At 41.0% G+C, this 20,238-nt stretch overlaps 1 protein-coding gene across 3 annotated transcripts in view; it reads left to right on the top strand.

Moving 5' to 3' along the window:
* The window catches only part of Washc5 (WASH complex subunit 5), a 53,059-nt gene that overhangs the window by 4,730 nt on the left and 28,091 nt on the right, over window positions 1-20,238 (top strand). For all 3 annotated transcript variants that reach the window (XM_038342053.1, XM_038342054.2, XM_038342055.2), the window contains 8 exons: window positions 322-467; window positions 1,201-1,285; window positions 2,278-2,378; window positions 3,744-3,936; window positions 4,500-4,652; window positions 6,847-6,960; window positions 8,820-8,991; window positions 19,804-19,931. In XM_038342053.1, coding sequence (XP_038197981.1) covers window positions 322-467; window positions 1,201-1,285; window positions 2,278-2,378; window positions 3,744-3,936; window positions 4,500-4,652; window positions 6,847-6,960; window positions 8,820-8,991; window positions 19,804-19,931 — 1,092 coding nt within the window. The remainder of the gene's footprint in view (window positions 1-321; window positions 468-1,200; window positions 1,286-2,277; window positions 2,379-3,743; window positions 3,937-4,499; window positions 4,653-6,846; window positions 6,961-8,819; window positions 8,992-19,803; window positions 19,932-20,238) is intronic.

Genomic DNA, 20,238 nt, shown 5'->3' with positions numbered 1-20,238 from the left:
TCAACCAAAGTTAACATCAACTCCTAACTTGAAAATAAGGAAAGGAAGGGTACTGTGTGGAAAGGCCTAACACAACATTTACAGAGAGAAATCTATAACATAGTGCCTTTGCCTTGAAATACATTTAAAAGCATGTTAAACTTGGCTGAGATTCACCCAGAGGCTTTTTCATTCTAGGGTTGCATGACCATCTTCCCTTCTGTCGCTCTGCTTTAGTTTTGATACGTAAGAACCTTAGAGCATGATGTTAAGGCGCCCTGGAGCAGTTTCCAGCAGATAGGCATTTACTGACTTGTAACACACGTGATTTTTCCTTCTTAGGGTCCAGAGTTCTGGGAAAGCAAACTGGAAGCCAAGCCTGAGCTACAGGATTTAGATGAGGAATTTCGGGAAAACAACATAGAAATCGTGACCAGGTTCTACTTAGCCTTTCAAAGTGTGCATAAATACATCGTGGACTTAAACAGGTATTGATTGATGAATTTCATGACAGCTTATTCTGGTGGACTAGCAGAGAAGGAGGGACCCAGCAGAACATGTATGCCTTTCTCAGAGCTAACTCGTCCTTGCCGTAATTCTTTCTATCTCCCCTCCTGTGACAGGTCCTAGTAAACTCTTCTACCTTCTTCAGTTTGTGATCCTGTTCTAACACTTTAGATGTAACGTTAATTTACAGACTAGCATTTATTGTTTTGTTTTGTTTTGTTTTAATTTGTGACAGGCTTTCACTGTGTTTCCCAGACTGGTGTTGAGTTTACAATCTGCCTGTCTCTGCCCCCGGAGTAAGTGGGATGACAAACCTGTTTCATCAGGCTCAGCTCATATTACTAGTTCTTAAGAGCTTACCAACCACGCACACGCACACACACACACACACACACACGTTTATCAATTCCTTGACTTTAGCCACTATCCCTTGTCACATTCCTATGCCATTACTCCTGAGCTGCTGCTGTTTTGTAATTCAGGAATAGGGACTATTCCTTAGATTTTTGAACAGCCATAAGTGTTAACCTGTGGTCCCAAATCACCATGAGTTACATCTCTAGGACACTAAGGTTCATAAGCATAGCAAAGACTACAGAGGAACTAAAGCCAGAATGCCTGGTGTCCTGCCTTATCTTTGAAGAGTCTTTCCTTCCTCAAAGATGTTACATCTTCTGTTTACATTAATACCTTATCCTTGCATTTTGCTTCTAGATACCTCGATGATCTCAATGAAGGAGTTTATATTCAACAGACCTTAGAAACTGTGCTTCTCAATGAAGATGGAAAACAGCTTCTAGTAAGTATTAGTGATTGGAAAGTAACATATTCAGGAATATGAAATAGCTGTGTGTGGTAGCATGTGACTAATCCTGCACTTGGGAGTCAAAGGCAATTAGATCTCTGTGAGGACAGGGCTAGCCTAGTCTACACCACAAGTTCAAGGACAACCAGAGCTACATAATAGAGAAGTGCTGTCTCAGTAATAATAATGGTAATGATAATATGAAACAGCATCAATGTATGCAGAATACCATTCCACAAAGAAAAGAAGATGACCTAATAGTTATTTTTCAAGTTTAGAATGTGTGAGTGTTGAATGAAATGAATAATGGAAGAAAAGATTATACTGTGTTATGAGCTTCCTTTGTATAAGAAGTCCTTCTTTGGGGTTGGGGATTTAGCTCAGTGTTAGAGCACTTGTCTAGCAAACATAAGGCCTCAGCTCCTGGGGCCGGAGAGAGTCTTCAATAAGGCAGTGGTAGAAGTCTATTATTAGGAAGTCATAGGCAGATAGATCTCTGAGTTCAAGCCCAGCCTACTCTATAGAGTGAGTTCTAGGACAGCCAGGGCTATGCAGAGAAATCCTGTCTAGGAGAAGAAAAAGTCTATCTACTTTTTCATCCAAGACATTGATCTGGTACTTTCCATGGTGATCATATAAGAAATATCTGTCAGAGCCAGTGTGTTGGCCATGTCTGTAATCCCAGCACTTGGGAGGTAGGAAAAGACAGAAAACTTAGTTCAAGATCTTCCGTATTCAGAGAATTGAGATTTCATTTTGGTATCACAAGCAAAATAATCACTAGGAATTAAAATTGGTTTGAGTCCATTTTTAAAGCCCATTCTGCACAACAGTTGAGAGCCCTTTGTAGAAAAACATACATTGACTTTGAAATAAAATCCAACTTTATTGGGGGCATGTGAGCAGAGTGATCATTTGTACCACTGTCAACTTCAATCCTTGCAGACAGGTCTTGTGAATTTGGCCATTGTCCTTTTTCTTAATAGTGTGAAGCCCTGTACTTATATGGAGTTATGCTTCTTGTCATCGACCAGAAGATTGAAGGAGAAGTCAGAGAGAGGATGCTGGTTTCTTACTATCGATACAGGTATTCCTGGCCTTGCCTGCACACCCCTAAAGCACTGCTCCTGTACTACTGGGAACAGTGGCCTGCGGTGAACGATGCTACAGTACATACATCTTCTGAACACACCGAAAAAACATTAGCCTTTTATGTGTTATAGTATAAACAAATAGCATTCCATAAAACCTATATAAAATATGAAATCTAAGACCTAACAATATAGTGATATGATGGTAATGTACTTGTTATAAAGCAGGAATCTGAACTCTGAATGTTTTAACTTGAGGATAAATTTTAAGAAATTTTAAAATTCACAAATGTTTTGTTTTTGAAGTTTTCTTTTTTAGTTTTCAAACAAGACGCCTTAGCAGACATAAAGAAATGAAGGAGCTTTCTGTTGTCATTCTTATGTGGATGACCAGAAAGCTGTCCTTCTGGACCAGGTGGAAAGCTATCTCCCTCCCCCCCAGGTCTTATGTTACATGCATCTGCAGAACTGTGTGGTTGCAGGAAGCCACCTTGTCAGCTTTTTAATATTAGCACCTCCCATACAGGATTTCCATCTTTTGAAAAACTGTACAAAAAATGGATGTGTGGAGCTGGAGAAGTAGCTTAGCCATTAAGAGTATTTGCAGACTTCTCCCGGGTGGTGGTGGCACACGCCTTTAATCCCAGCACTTGGGAGGCAGAGGCAGGTGGATCTCTGTGAATTCAAGGCCAGCCAGTTCCACGACAGGATCCAAAGCTATAGAGAAACCCTGCCTTGAAAAACAAAACAACAACAACAAAAAAATGCAGACTTCTAGAAGACCCTACTGAGTTCATTTCCCAGCACCCACATGTGGCAGCTCACAACCACCTATCCCTCACTCCAGGGGATCTAGTGCCTTCTTTTAGTCTCTACAAGCGTCTGTATGCATGTGGCTATATCACATACACACACATGCAAACACCCTACATAACTTATTTGGTAGTCAGACCTGAATCTGGAATCATTTGGAGTCAAGACCTACTCAGAACAGATGTGGCTATCTAGCATCTTCTTTTATCTTATTTCTGTAAGATAATTTTGCTCTTAATTATTAATACCTTGATCTTAAGACACCAACTCAAACCCTGCTGTGGTAGTCTGTAGTGTATTCTAAATACTCTAGTGCTTGCTTTATATTTGGCAAGTATGATGAGACAAATCAGCTCCAGGGGTTTGGAAAGTGGGCAGAGAACCAATACCTACCCTTCAAATAGGCTTTTCAGATGTGTGCTTTTGAATGGTAGGACTCTAATGGACCCACTGTCATTTCAGGATAGAGTCCTTCACTTTTAGAATTACATGTTTCTGACATGTGATGTCTTTGGTTCTTTTGGTTTCCCATTGTGAACTTGATCCAGTGCCGCTCGGTCCTCTGCTGATTCAAATATGGATGATATTTGTAAGCTGCTGCGAAGTACAGGGTATTCCAGCCAGCCAGGAGCCAAAAGACCACCCAACTATCCTGAGAGCTATTTCCAAAGAGTGCCTATCAATGAAACTTTCATCAGCATGGTCATCGGACGCCTGAGATCTGATGACATTTACAACCAGGTAGGAATTGGGGGGCCTTAATAATTTAAAAAGTAGAATATACTTTCCTCCTCGGCTACTCCTTTTCATCTTTCTTCCCTCCGGTGAGTCAAAACAGCAGCTAGAAACTATTTGTAAAAGCATTTAAACAGTGCTGCAGGGTCAAGGAAAGGAGCTGTTAAGTTTGGGAGAATCTGAAGTTTCAGGGAGAAGATGGGATGTGAGCAGTTAGAAAGAGGGTGTATTCTTTTAAGTTATCTTAAGTTAATCTGTTCAAGAAACAATTATTGAGCGTGTACGATATGTTCACTCATGGGCTAGGTGCTGGCTATTCACCACCAAAGAAGGTAGACTCTGGTGCCTACCCAGAGTGGACTTGTAGCTTAGGAAGGAAAACACCCACCAGAGGTGTACCTGTTAGCTTAAGGGGAAACCGATGTGCCCTGGAGCGTGTAGCAGTGGTGGCAGGATTGCAGCAGCTGACACAGTGGAGCAGAAGGGCAGTCTAGACAGAGCTGGCAGCTGAGCAGGCCTGGAAAGATCCTGTAGCATGTGAGAGTTAACTCTGGCATGTTGTGTTGCAGGTCTCTGCCTACCCCCTGCCAGAACATCGCAGCACTGCCCTGGCGAATCAAGCCGCCATGCTGTACGTGATTCTCTATTTTGAACCTTCCATTCTTCACACCCACCAAGCAAAGATGAGAGAGATCGTGGATAAATACTTTCCAGATAACTGGGCAAGTATTCCTCCCTTTCATGAGTCTGTCACAAAACTAACTCCCTGGTGCCAAGTATGTAATACACATTAGTGACCTAGAGGCAGGGGGATCAGGAACGCAGGGTCATTCTCAGCTACTTAGTGATTTCAAGGCCTGATTGGGTGGGCAGAGAGATATGGAGGATCTAGGAGCAGTTGGGTGTGGGAAAACATAAAGTATATTGTATGGAAATTTTTAACTAAAAATTCTTTTAAACAGAAATATGCAGAACCCTTCTATTCTTTTGTCTTTTTTTCCTTTTTATTTATTGTGTGTGTTTCCATATGTAAAGGTCAGAAGAGAACTTGGGGAAGTCACTTCCTTCTGCCATGTGGGTCCCAGGCATTGAACTCCAGCCCTTGAGCTTGTTGGCAGGCACTCTCACCTCCTGAGCCACCTTTCCAGTCCTGTTATTTTGGCCTTTAATGTAGAAGCCAAAAAAAATTATAAATAATTGGACACAGACAAAAAAAATCACTGGAGCAAAATTATCCTGTGTGGTAAGAGTTTTATGAATCATGACATGAAGAACTAACCAGTTAGTTAAAAAAAAATTCTACACAAACATGGTAGCATTTTCATTAAAATAGATACTCTGAAAGTAAAACTATGTATTAAAAGATATCTTAATTTGGCTATTGAGAATATAAGCCAGGACTGTTTATTCTTTATGTTTTATGAACAAAGGTCAGCTATATGAATTTAGAGGTTGTGAACCTAGCCTTTAATGACTGAGCCATCATGGCTTAGTGATTAAGAGCACTGCCTGCTCTTCCAAAAGGTCCTGAGTTCAATTCCCAGCAACCACATGGTGGCTCACAACCATCTATAAGGAGATCTGGTGCTCTCTTGAGGAAGAGACCTGGTCAGTCGTCCTCATCAACTTAGACCATGAAACCCAATATGGACAAGTTCAACAGAACCACCATATATGAGCTGTCCATGCATGCTTCAGCATTGCCAGGGCATAAATTTCTAATTTTATATGAGCTTAAGGTCTTTTATGAACTTAAGCTAGCAGAGTTCACTTAACTTGTCAAATTTTGAATATGTGCTTAAAGAATATGTGTGTGTGTGTGTGTGTGTGTTGAATATGTGGTAGATCATAAAAGAATTCAGCAAAGAAAGAAGCTGATAAACTATATTTTCTCATTATAGTGCAATTCAATTATAATTATTAAAAGAATGTATTTAAATGTTTGAGAAAAAATACCCAGATAGCTTTTGTGCAAAAGAAGAAATCATATTATAAATTAAAAACTGTAGAGTTGTGCACTATGAAAGTGCACACAACAAACCTGTGGGAACTGGGTAAAAGTGCTCGTAAAGGAGGTTATGACGTGAAATTTCCTTCCTAAAAAGAAGATTGAAAGGTAATGAATTGGGGCTGGAGCGATGATGACTCAGTGGTTAAGACTTGGCTGCTCTCCCAGAGGACCTGAGTTTGAGTCTCAGCACCCACAGGACAGCTCACAACTGTGCACACTGCAGGTCCAGATGTGGCGCCCTTCTGTGGCTCAATGGGCAGCAGGCACACAAATGATTCACAAGTGAGTACAGGAAAGCACCTGTACACATAAAATACAGATTACAAATCACTTACCGTTGACAGCAATAGATTTGTGTGAGAGCTCTCAGGAGTCTTATGGACTTTAGGTGTGTGTATGCGTGTGTGTGTGTGCATGTGTGTGGGGGGGGTGGTATAGTGAAGCATGCACAAGCGCCAGAGCTCAAGGGATCAAATTTAAGTCACCAGGCCTGTGTGGCAAATGCATTTTCTCAGAGAGCCATCATCTTACCATCCCCTTCATTGACTTTTAAGAACCCAATATTAGAAAACTGAGCTCTCGTGATGGTGCCATTGAGAGACCTTGTCCCCCCAAAAAAAAGAAAAGAAAGGGAAAGAAGAGAGGCCGCTTCCTCTTGTTAGTCGCTGCTTTCCTCTTCCTGTGGCTTTCTCCATCTAGGCATCTAACTCAGGGTGAGGTCACTTCATGGCCTTTACCCTGAAAAGCAAACTTGTCACTGTTTCTTTGGAGAGCACTAGGTTTTCACTATTATGGATTGTAACTGAAAAGAGAGGAAACTGTGTGCACTAATTTGCATTTCCCTGCCCCTTTCCTTGATGGAAGCAGATGCTGGGCAGGTACTGAGTGGTTGTCTCCGCTTTCAGGTCATCAGCATCTATATGGGCATCACCGTTAATCTAGCTGATGCTTGGGAACCTTACAAAGCTGCGAAAACTGCTCTAAACAATACCCTTGACCTCTCAAACGTCAAAGAACAGGTAGGTTTGCGCTGACCAGGGAGCACCCTAGGAGGTCAAGCCTGGCTCATGGGAAACAAGCTAGGTACACGTCCATGGAGTTGGGAAAATATGCTCCTGTACATCTTACTGCATGGCTAGAAGGTAAAATGTACATCAGAATTATTTATAGGGAGAGGAATTACAGACTGGGGACCTAAGGAAGATTCCGTACCTAAGATGAGTCAGTGGGACAGGGCCACAGTTGACTTTGTTCTTATGTGTAGCCCTTGTCCTGTGAACAGAGCTGGCTTGAAGTTTAGCAGTAGGTGGATGCTCAGATGAAAGTGAGTGGTAGTCCACTACTGTAGGTGGAGTCATCCCTTCTGGGGTGCTGATCAGTTTACAGAAGCACAAGACGATATATGCATTTCTGAGTTATGTGGCTCCGTTCTTCTTTGGTAAGAACACCAGGCAGAAGGAAATAGCTGAGGAGACAGAGAAATATAAATAAAATCTTTTTTTCAAATTTGAAAATCAAATTTTCAAAAAATTAAGTACACAAAAATGTGTACTTAATATTTCTTAATTGCTACGATCTCCTGCTTGGCTATCTGGGTCATAAAGTTTTCCACTGTAGATGGAACAATATTGACTCTAAAACCTCTGTTATGTTTTATCCAAGTAAATTGAATTCCTTAAATAATGCACAGTGTTATTTCAGTGTTGACGTGGCTCCCAGAGTGTATTCGGGAAGTGGGTTCAGTGCTTACTGATGTCAGAGCATTAGGTTTTCATTACTCAAATTCTTTTCCAAATTTGCATTTTCTCGTGACATTTTAAGAAGTTTCTTCAGAGCTTTAAGCCAGCTTAACTAGGTTAGCAAGGTTTAATAGTGGACCTTTACTGTAGTAAAATCAAATGGCCAGGATTGTAAAGGATTCTTAGAAAAATCATAACTTTGATCAGCTGAGATCTTCATTTTATTAAGCTTTGTAAACCTGTGGACATTTCGTCCTTTGGGTGTGGTGATCCCAGGATTTAAAGACTAAGGCAGAATAGGTCTAGACAGCAAGACCCCTGACAGAAAACACCAAACAAAAGTCTAATCTTTGGAGCATGTCTGGTCTTTCCTGCATTTGTCAACCACAATAGGAAGAATGGCCAATTGGGTCTCTGTTTTTGTGTTTCTTTTCTATCCAAGAGTTGAAGGGCTCAAGCCAGCATAGTGCCACGCACCTTTAATTCCAGCAGTTGGGAGAAAGGCAGGCAGCTTTTGGAGTTCGAGGCCTGACTGGTGTGTAGTGAGTTCCAGGACAGCAGAGCTACATAGTGAGATCCTGTCTTCAGACAAATAAGCAAATATATAGGCAAAAAGAAAAGAAATTGAAAAGATCAGAGAGGCCACCTAGTCCAGTTCAGCATTAGACAAAGAAAATAATGTACAGTATAAGGATAAACCCATCAGTATTTAATCACACCTCAAACTAAAACTGAGTTTCAGAATTTTAAGTACAATATTCCTTTAAAAATGGTTAATAAAACCAGTATTGGTGGCACACGCTTTTAATCCCAGCACTCGGGAAGCAGAGGCAGGCGGATCTCTGAGTTCAAAGCCAGCCTGGTCTACAGAGCGAGTTCCAAGGTTCATAGTGACAAGGTACCCTGTCACACACAAAAAAGAATCCAATAATCAGTTGCCCTATTGCTATAACTATAATATGCATGTTATTACCTCATATAGAAATGAAATTATCAAAGGGAAGTGGGGAAGGAGAGATGGGGGTGGAGAGAGATAAAGGAGAGACTTGTACTTGTCAGAGGATTCAGCTGAATGGGAGTCATTTTCAGGACAGCTGTCCTTCCATCTAATTCCAGCTGTCCATCTTTTTCACTTCAAGGCGAGCAGATACGCCAGTGTCAGCGAAAAAGTGCACGCTCAGGTGCAGCAGTTTCTGAAAGAGGGTTACTTGAGGGAGGAGGTGCTTCTGGACAATATCCCAAGGCTGCTGAACTGCCTGAGAGACTGCAACGTCGCCATCCGCTGGCTGATGCTTCACACGGCCGACTCGGGTAAGGCACATAAGGGGGCGTGGGGCACGTATCCTACCCCACAGTAAGCTTTCCAGAGGTATCAGCTTCACAAGGCAGAGTATTTAGCAGAGGGCAAGTCGGTACATGAGAGGCAAGTTGGCTTCTTAAGGTAGTGATGTTTGTGTCAACTTGGAGAGGTCAGCGGCCCACCTCAGCAGGTGTCATCTGTTAGGTAGGCACTGGGATGTGGCTGGCAAATACGAGGACTTTGGACTCCCATGTTGAAGAAGCTTGTCACTGATCACACTGGGTAGATGAGCTGTGAACATCTAAGAAGAGATAACTGCAGACTTGTGATAGTGTCATGCCTCTACCCACCTTCTCCACATCTGCCCATGCCCTCATCCTTAGACCCTCTCAGTGCATGTGGAACAATGAGGAGGACATTGCCGATCAGCTGACCTTACATTAACCCGGGAGACCCTGTGTAATCAAAGAGAGCCTTAAATCAGAAGAGCGAGGCAGGCAGATCAGAGCCAGAGATGTGGGGGCTGGAGAGATGGCTCAGAGGTTAAGAGCATTGCCTGCTCTTCCAAAGGTCCTGAGTTCAATTCCCAGCAACCACACAGTGGCTTACAACCATCTGTAAAGGGGTCTGACCTGCAGGCATACACACAGACAGAATGTTGTATACATAATAAAATAAATATTAAAAAAAAAAAAAACAGAGATGTGCCACCAGGCATATGACTTGACCAATCAATGCTCTCTTTAAAGGTTCAAAAGGCCCAAGCCAAAGAGTGCAGAAAGAGGCTAAAAGGGGCAAGAAAAGGAATTTCCCCTAATTTAGGGGTGTGTGCCCTTTTGATTGTGATACGATGCTGTCATCTATAAATGTGGTGGGCCACATTCATAGCTATTCTGGGATGCATGTGGCCCTCACACCACGGGTTGGACATACCTTCTTAACCTGCTAATACTGTTAGCAATCCAACCTACTGAATTTTATTTAGTGTATGTTTTTGTGTCCATGTATACATTCTCTCTGTGTGTGTGTGTGTGTATACACATACATGCACACATAGTATGTCACAGGATAACTTTCAGGTGTTAGTTCTCTCCTTTCAGCATTTGGGACCTGGGACTTGAACTTGGGTCATCAGATTATGAAACCAAGGCTTTTACTCACAGAGCCATACTGCCAGCCCCTGCTGACATCTTGGTTTTAGTTCAGTGGACCCTGTTTTCACACTTTGTAACTCTAAAATGTAAAAACTGAAATATGTGTTGTTTCAAGCTACTGTTTGGGCCAACCTGTCAGAGCAGCTCCAAGAAACTAAGGTCCCAAGTAGCAGGTCAGAGCTGGCTGTGTGGAACCTATAATGTGAGTCCTCATAGGGTCAAAGTGGAGGAACAGAGGTCAAAGAAGGCTCCACTAGAAGGCAGGAATTAGGAAGATTTTGACTAAACTAAAGGGAAGAAATTCTGGACCACAGACGTTATCAGAATTGGAAGTAGAGAAAGCATGAGAGCCTACTGAGTGGAGAGCCTCCTAAAGCAGGTAATTTGGTGGCCTCAAACTCTTCTGGGTCATGGCTGTCTTTGAAACTTTCTGTTCATACAGTTTAGCATTAGGTTCAGGAGCTTCTCACATAGTGTGAAAAGTCTCCACAGGATCCATGAGCTATGACTTTAAGACCAGTGATAATATCTCAGAAAACAAGTAGATACTTGAGACTCTGAGCATCTTCAGAGATGGTATGTTGACAGAGGTTTCTCTCCTGCCCAGTCCTGCAGTCATTCAGTCCCAAAGAAACACACAGAGGCCTACATTAATTATAAACTGGTTGGCCTATCAGCTCAAACTTCTTTTTAACTCTTAGATCTTTTATTAACCCATAATTCTTGTCGTTGTTAGCCACATGGCTTGGTACTTTTTATCAGTGAAGCATTCTCATCTTGCTTCCTCTGCATCTGAGTGACGACTACAAACCAAGCCTTTCCTCTTCCCAGCATTCTCCTATTCTGGTCAACCCGCCTATACTTCCTGCCTGGTTGCCCCACCTATACTTCCTGCCTGGCTACTGGCCAATCAGTGTTTTATTAAACTAATACAAGTGACAGATTTTATAGGGTACAAGAGCATTATCCCACAGCAATGGTACACTTGCTTATTCTTAGCAAATGCATTGTAAACATTCATTGACTCATCTAGAACTGTATACTACCACCCCAAGGGTTGTGTATTCAGCAACCCTGCAAAATTCTTTGCTTATTTCCTTTGGTTTTGTTTTCATTTTGTTTTCTGAGACAAGGTTGTGTCAAGTAACCATGCTTGGTCCTGGAACTGCTAAGTAGGTCTGACTGGCCTTGAACCTTAGTGATCTACTCAGGAGCTACAATTACAGATGGATGCTGCCATACAGGCGGAACCTTGTGCTTTTCACCTGTGTAGGCCTCACTTCCTGTTCGTCCAGCAGACACTGGAGCATCGTGTAGGACCTTCCGTTCCCCGTAGCCACTCCCACAGCTGCTGTAGCCGGTGCTCTCATCCTACTTCCTGCCGTCCATTTCCACCTCTTGGGAACCATTGGGCTTCTCACTCTGTGTCTTTGAAATATGTGGCATTTCTCCAGCTTCTTAAATGTTTCTCACATAAGCAGTTTTCCGGGTTTTGCTTCTTAGTGCGTAGGTCCATGCATGAAGGTGCGTGGTTGATCGGCAGTTATGATTCACCAGACAAGCTTTAATATATATAATTCAGTTTTAATAAAGGAAAGGAAAGGGAACTTACAAATCCAAGGTTCCAGCGAGGAGGGCAGGAAAACAAAGAGAGAGCAGGCTGCAGGCCCGCAAGATTTTATAAGTCAATATTAGCCTAAGGGGGACACGCCTAAGAGGGACACGCCTAAGAGGGACACGCCTTTAGACCAAGGGGGACACGCCTTTAAACCAAGGGGGACACGCCTTACAAAACAAGGTTTTGGGCTAGGCTTCCCCTTCATCTCCCCCTTTTGTCTAAATAAGACAGAACCAAACCAAATACAACTATATTCAATAGGAACAAATAATAAATATAAAATTACAAACAATATTAAGAAGAAACATATAACAAAAGTTTTACTAAGCATTCTATTTCAAGGAGTCTAAATAATGTAGAGGGTAACTACAATTATCTAATCTTCAACCCCATCAAAGATCTGAGAAGGGAAGTAATATTACTTAAGCAACCAGGAAGTACAAACAAGAAACTTCCAAAATGTGCAACAAATGACAGAGACAACTAACTACCTGGGCAGTCACCCAAAGTTTCGTTTTGCAATGTTGAGGCAACCAACTTTGGCTAAGGCCTAACACAACTGACATAACATTTTTCAAAGGCAAGGAACTTTTTGTAGAACTGTCCAACCCTGTCTTGGCAAGATAAGACAATCCTGTTTTTATCCATTTACGGATACTCTGAAACTCTGTCAGTGGTCGAGGTATGGGCTTTTTCTTTGCCTAAAGGCCACTTCTGCCAAGAAGAAGACAAGCTCCCAGTGGAGTGTCTTTGGTGCTCAACATTCTCTCGGGAGTAGAGTGGTGTTGCCAGGAGTGATTGTGTCTCATAAGTACCAAACTCTAGGTTAGATTAAAGGCCATGTTCTACAGCTCTTCAAAGAGGTCGAAGATTATACTATCTATACTAAATATAATTTCTATGTATCTAAAAAACCTGAAAAACAACTGTGCAATAAATGAGGACAATATCCCCAAACGTAAACAATGTCATTATACAAATAATATCAGAGGTAGAAATGTACATTGCAATATGATAAATATCTCAATATAACAATTGTTTTAAACAGAGGTAGAAGCATACTCTCATACAATAGAGGTAGAAGCATACTCACATACAATGTTCAATATACAAGAATCAACACCAATGCAATTTTCTAATAACAATAATTCACAAATACTAATCATCCCATCAAACCAGGTAATCCCCCCCCCCTTTTTTTTTTTCATAAACACCCCTGAGTCCATATAATACCTCCCCCATCCCCTCAACCCTATACCATCTACTAAATGATGTCCCTAAACCAGAGGGCAAACTCTGTTGGGAGAGGGGGCGTCGTCCTCTAAGATTGCTTCTAGCTGACATGGGGGCGACGTTCTTCTCAGGGGGTTCCATGAAAGCAAATGATGGTAAAATTCCCAGAATAACATTTTGTCGAGGAAATTGTAACTAGCCTCTGAGTGTTTTGAGGAGGTCCGGCCAAAGTGTTGTCAAAATTGTACACCATTTGAAACTGTCTTGTGTAGTTGGTACCAAAAAAAAAACCAAAAAAAGGTCTAATTTTAGCGCTATTAAAAACATGACGTCATAGTAACCAGGTGAAATTGATGTTGTGGGGCCCCATCTTCATCCTGGAAACTTCAAAGATTACTGAAGGAAAATTTGTTGTTTGTTACAGGAAAGGTAAACATTATCTACAAAGACATATACAGACATATATATTCGATGAAAGGTATAATAAAGACAGACAGATATGAGGAAAGGCAAAGAAAGTTTATCAAGTATCATCATCATCATCATCATCATTATTATTATTATTATTATTATTATTACTATTATTATTCTGTCCCATTTCATGGCTCCTGACCTGAGACAGAAACTCTGAGATATCTCTTATAAACAGGCTTGGAATTGAAGAAGAACTGAGCCATAGTCCAACTCCAAAACCAGCTCTATATACATATAAATAAAGGCACAGTATATATGTAAAAAAAGTTTTATACTTACTAAACATATTCGGGTTCTGTGTTGATCCATATTAGGTTGTAACTAGTGTCCATGAATCAGTATTTAAATATCCAGGGTCCCTTAAGTTCTTTGAAGATGAGTGGTTTCCTGTGGAGATAAGAAAAGAACCCTGCCCCCAACCTATATGCTTTTCTTACCATCAGTATGATCATCAACCTTGTGAATGAATTATTTTTCTTTTCCAAGGGGCTTCTTCTCTTCAAACCGAACCTTTATTAATTTTGACGGTATCCACAATTTTTCCTCTCCTGTGGAGACAAGAGCAAAACCCCTTCCCCAACGCAGCACATCTCCTGGCTTCCACTGCGAGGTCAGCACATCCTTGAAATAAACTGGTTGATTTAATTCAGCAGACTTTTCCATTATCCAATGTCTTTCTGCAGCCGTTGTCCCCTTCTCATTAGCGTTGAGAAAATTCAAGGTTAATAAAGCACTATGTAACCTATTTCTAGGGGTATTTTCCACCCCTTTCTGTTTGTTTAACATGTCCTTTATAGTTCTATTTGATCTTTCTATGACTGCTTGACCTGTAGGATTGTATGGTATACCTGTAACATGCTTAATATTGTAATAAGCAAAAAACTGTTTCATTTTCCTAGAAACATAAGCTGGACCATTATCCGTCTTTATTTGTGTAGGTATACCCATGATGGCCATAACTTCTAATAAATGAGTGATTACTGAATCAGCTTTTTCTGAGCTTAAAGCAGTTGCCCATTGAAAACCTGAATAAGTGTCAATGGTGTGGTGTACATATTTTAATTTGCCAAATTCTGCAAAGTGAAACACATCCATCTGCCAGATTTCATTCCTTTGAGTGCCCTTTGGATTAGCCCCTGCAGGCAGTGGTGTTTGGTTATAAAAAGAGCAAGTAGGGCATTTCTTTACAATTTCCTTAGCTTGTTGCCATGTAATAGAAAATTCTTTCTTCAAGCCTTTGCTATTGACATGATGTTTTTTATGAAATTCAGAGGCCTGCAGCACACTACCAATCAACAATTGATCAATTTCTGCATTACCTTTTGCTAGAGGACCTGGCAGACCCGTATGAGATCGGATGTGTGTTATATACATAGGGCAAAGCCTGTTCCTGATCATGTCTTGTACCTGGATAAACAATGAGGTTAGTTCTGTATCATCAGGTATAAATTCAGCAGTTTCAATATGTAAGATTACTCTTTCTGCATATTGTGAATCAGTAACTATATTAAGCGGTTCTTTAAAATCCCTTACCACCATAAGAATGGCATATAATTCTGCCTTCTGGACAGAATCATAAGGGCTTTGTTCCACCTTACTCAAATCTTCTGATTTGTAACCTGCTTTCCCTGATTTATTAGCATCAGTATAAAATGTACGTGCTCCAGTTATTGGAGCATCACGGATGATTCGGGGGAGAATCCAAGAAGTTCTCTTTATAAAGTTAAGCCTCTTGCTTTTCGGATAGTTGTTATTGATTTCTCCCAAAAAATTAGCGCAAGCTCTTTGCCATGGTTCGTTATCTTCCCACAATTTTTTTAGTTCATCAGCAGTGAAAGGCACTATAATTTCTGCTGGGTCTATGCCTGCTAGTTGACGAAGTCTCAATTTGCCTTTTATAATTAATTCAGAGACTTTTTCCACATAAGTTTTTATTTTCTTACTTGGTTTATGTGGTAAAAAGATCCATTCTAAGATAATATCATCTCTCTGCATTAAAATTCCTGTAGGAGAAATTTTGGAAGGCAATATGACGAGAATACAACTGAGCTCTGGATTCACCCTGTCCACATGTGTCTCTTGTAATTTCTCTTCAATCATTCTCAGCTCCTTTTCTGCTTCAGCTGTTAATTCTCTGGGACTGTTTAAGTCTTTTTCACCATCCAAGGTTTTATTTAAATGAATTATCATATCAGGTGTTATGCCAACAGCTGGTCGTAAGCTGGAAATGTCTCCTAACAACCTTTGAAAGTCATTGAGAGTCCGTAACCGATCTCTCCTAATTTGTGCTTTTTGTGTCTTAATTTTTTGTAAACCTATTTTATAACCTAGATAATTAACAGAATCTCCTCTCTGAATTTTTTCAGGAGCAATCTGCAATCCCCATTTAGGTAAAAGTATTTTTACTTCTTCAAACAGTCTTTCTAAAGTAGCCATGTTTGAATCAGATAACAGAATATCATCCATGTAATGATAAATTATCGACTTGGGAAATTGCTTGCGTATTATTTGCAATGGTTGATTTACAAAATATTGGCACAGGGTGGGAGAGTTCAACATGCCCTGTGGGAGGACGGTCCACTGGTATCTCCTTGTAGGTTGAGAGTTATTATAAGTAGGCACTGTGAAGGCAAACTTTTCTCTGTCCTTTTCTTGTAAAGGTATAGTGAAGAAACAATCCTTTAAATCAATTACTATGAGAGGCCATCCTTTTGGTAATAAAGATGGCAGAGGAATTCCAGATTGCAGAGAGCCCATAGGTTGAATAACCTTATTGATAGCCCTGAGATCTGTCACCATTCTCCACTTACCAGATTTTTTCTTAACAACAAATACAGGAGAATTCCAAGGGCTGGTAGATTCTTCTATATGTCGAGCATCTAATTGCTCTTGTACCAGCTGTTCTAAAGCCTGCAACTTTTCCTCAGCTAAAGGCCATTGCTTTGTCCATATTGGTTTCTCAGTCAACCATTTTAGAGGCAGTGCTGTTCGTATCTCTGAAGGGCCATCAATTGCTTTGCATTCTTGTACAGCCCGAACAGCCGGTTTCTGCCTTCTGTAATATCTTTTAATATTTCCCTCGGTGATATAGGCTCTAGAAGCAGCAGGAATGTTAATTTGGGTATTCCATTGCTGCAACAAGTCACGGCCCCATAAGTTCACTGCAATATTGGCTACATATGGCCTTAATTTTCCTATTTGTCCTTCTGGCCCTATGCATTCAACCCATCTCGTGCTCTGCTTTACTTGAGATAGGGTTCCAATTCCCAGGAACTGAACATTTACATCCTGAAGAGGCCAATACGGATGCCAAGATTCTGGAGTAATGATACTTACATCCGCACCTGTGTCCAGTAGGCCAGTAATAAAAACGCCATTTACACATACTCTTAACTTTGGTCTTTGTTCATTTATAAAAGTCTGCCAAAATACACGTAACTCATCTTTCAGGCCATTTTTGCTTTTAACAGCAGGCATGGGGCTTTCTAATTTTCTTGATGAGGCATGTTCTCGGCAGTAACCGGAAATGACTGGACCACATTCGCCATGGGGGCCTGCGAGAGGCCCCCCATTGAGTTTCCCAGTGGCAACAGGTTGCCTTGTCTATCTCTTGTTGACCTGCACTCATTTGTCCAGTGTCTGCCTTTTCCACATCTCCTACATATACCTGAAGGCTGAGTCCTCCTACGTCTGTTATTTCTAGAAGAGGCATTATTATTATTATTGTTATTATTATTATTATTGTTGTTATTATTATTATTATTATTTCTGAAAATCCGTTGTCTGCAATTCCTTTTAATATGTCCCATCTTGCCACAATTAAAACATTTGGTAACTTGATGCCTCCTTTTTGCATTAGAAATTGCTTCTTCGACCCATGCTTCAGTGCCATAGTCAAATGATTCAACATTCATTGTATGTAAGACCCATTCGTCCAAGGGCGCTGATCTCATCTTTAAAGGCCCCAGGATCCTTTTACACTCCACATTGGCATTCTCATAAGCCAAAGATTCAATTATTATACGTCTTGCTTCTGGGTCAGATATCCCTATCTGTACAGCTTTAGTTAGCCTTTGTAAAAAATCACTAAAGGGTTCTCTCTGACCCTGTTTAACTCTGATATATGATTCCAGTCTCTGTCCTGGGTCTTGAACCCTGTCCCAAGCCTTTAAAGCTGCTGTAGTACATATGGATAAGGTGTGTTCATCATAATTCGCTTGTTCCAGAGGATCGGAGAAAAGTCCTTCACCTAGAATTTGATCTAGGGAGATCTCAATTCCCTTTGCTCTTTCCTGCTGTTCTAAAAGTTTAGCCTCTTGTCTGAACATGCATTTCCAATTTAATTGTGACCCACTCTCTAGAACAGCTGATACTAATTGTACCCAATCATGGGGCGTTGCCTTATTGCTTATAGACCAAGTTTTGAGCATCTCTCTAACAAAGGACGAATGTAGCCCAAAGTTCATAATAGCTTGTTTAATTTCTTTGAGATCATTCATACGGACGGGTTCCCATGTATATTCCTTGATGACTTTAGGGTTTTTGGAACCAGTCACCTTTTCTGACGTTACTATTGGAAAGGCAGGTAGAACTTTATGGAAATTATCCCGGAGAGTTTTACTCATTGACGGAGTTAAATTTCGCCTTTGTACCGTTTGCTCCTGTTCTATAATTTCCTCAATCTTTTCTAATCTGCTTACTATTGCCTTCTGTAAGGCCTGGATCTCCTGTCCAGAATTATGCTCCAAGGCCTTCATGGAGGATTCCAAAACATGAAGTTTGTCCAGTAGAGTTAGTGTCTCATCCTTGGATAGAATTTTCATGGCCTGAATTGTGCCTTCTTGTATTGACAATCTGTCAGCCAATCTGTCATATCCTTTAGACAAAGTCCGATTTTCACATTCAGCAGTTTTAATTCTCTCTGATAATGTTTCAGACAGGGACTGAAGTTTACGATCCAAATCAGCTGTTCTCTCCTCCGCAGCAATGAGTCTCTCCTTAATATCAGACTGTAGTTTTTCTAAATTTTGCTCATTTGACCGAGTCATATCAGACAAAGCCTTATTCCCTTCCTTGAGACCTTCAAACTCTTTCTTGGAGTCCGTCTGAATTGTTTTTGCAAATACCTCGACCGACTTAAAGTTGTTACTCAAAACAGTTGTGCCCTTTCTTAAGCATTCAACCTCTGACCTAAGAATCCTGGTTTCATTCTGTAAGGACTTTATCATTTTTCTATTTTCAAACCATGTAAGGGAGAAACCAAATACGAGAAAAATTGCAAGCCCTATAAACATCCAAGTTATGGGAATATCATATGTATCCTGTAATATTTCTACCATAGTACAATTAAATAGACTGCAGAAGCTTTCAACGGTGATATGGTCAGACATTTTTTTTTTTTTTTTTTTTTTAATCAAAAGAAATTTTACCTGAAATGACCGTTCCCTGCCAGTAGGTCGCTAGGGCAATAACCGCTCGGCCAAACCGAGTCACACACACGTCCTTTGCTCCGTACAAGCGGGGCTGGGACAGGCTAGTCTGGGAAACTGCTCTGAAGCAATCAAGAGCCCAAGGCCGAATCCTTGCCACGCAGTGTGGGAACTGGAGCTGAAGGCTCCCAAATGCCCGAGTTGGACGCCAAATGAAGGTGCGTGGTTGATCGGCAGTTATGATTCACCAGACAAGCTTTAATATATATAATTCAGTTTTAATAAAGGAAAGGAAAGGGAACTTACAAATCCAAGGTTCCAGCGAGGAGGGCAGGAAAACAAAGAGAGAGCAGGCTGCAGGCCCGCAAGATTTTATAAGTCAATATTAGCCTAAGGGGGACACGCCTAAGAGGGACACGCCTAAGAGGGACACGCCTTTAGACCAAGGGGGACACGCCTTTAAACCAAGGGGGACACGCCTTACAAAACAAGGTTTTGGGCTAGGCTTCCCCTTCACATGCACACTTTACCCACAGTGTAAATTTAATCAGCTAATTCACACACTTTAAGACTTTTTGTTGTTATCTATGTGCATGTGTCTGTGTATGTGCTATGTGTCAGATCCCTTGGAGCTAGAGTTTCAGTTTTGAGCTGGTGCTGGAAAACAAACGTCCTCTGGAAGAGGACTTGTCCTGGACTGCCGACCATCTCTCTAGCCCCACTGGCCAGCTTTTAATACACTGAGTTTCTGCTGCACAAACTCCTTCTGATTTCAAGACTTTACCCCATCGGCATGGTTTATAACCTTCCCTATCAAACTCACATAAACCACACAAGTGCTCACTCTACCCAGCCCTGTCTTGTTCATAGGTGATTTTATACACTGAATCAGTGGGAAATTCTTCTTCTTTCTAGCGTGTGACCCAAACAACAAACGTCTTCGTCAAATCAAGGACCAGATTCTGACAGACTCTAGGTACAATCCCAAGATCCTCTTCCAGTTGCTGTTGGATACTGCACAATTTGAGTTTATACTCAAAGAGGTAAAAGTATTAAATGAATAACCTTGGTCTTGGTTTTTTGTTGTTGTTGTTTAAAAATACTTTTCAGAAAAGTTTATGATTTAGTTGTGTCTCTGACTCAAGCTACAGATTTTGTTTGTCTAGACCTGTTTTTTATAGAAGAGTACAGAATTAAGCATATAACAATTATCTAGTGATGGAGGAAGTATACCTGGTTGTAGACATTAGTCTAATGAGGAGTATGGTAATTCATGGGAATCACTCTTGTGAAAATCCATGTGAAAACCGGGATTTGGCTCTGGGGAGATGACGCAGGCTAATGGCTTAC

The sequence above is a fragment of the Arvicola amphibius genome, chromosome 9 (genome assembly GCF_903992535.2).
Source record: "Arvicola amphibius chromosome 9, mArvAmp1.2, whole genome shotgun sequence".
Classification (NCBI taxonomy): domain Eukaryota; kingdom Metazoa; phylum Chordata; class Mammalia; order Rodentia; family Cricetidae; genus Arvicola; species Arvicola amphibius.
This window is presented reverse-complemented; position numbering and strand designations above follow the sequence as displayed.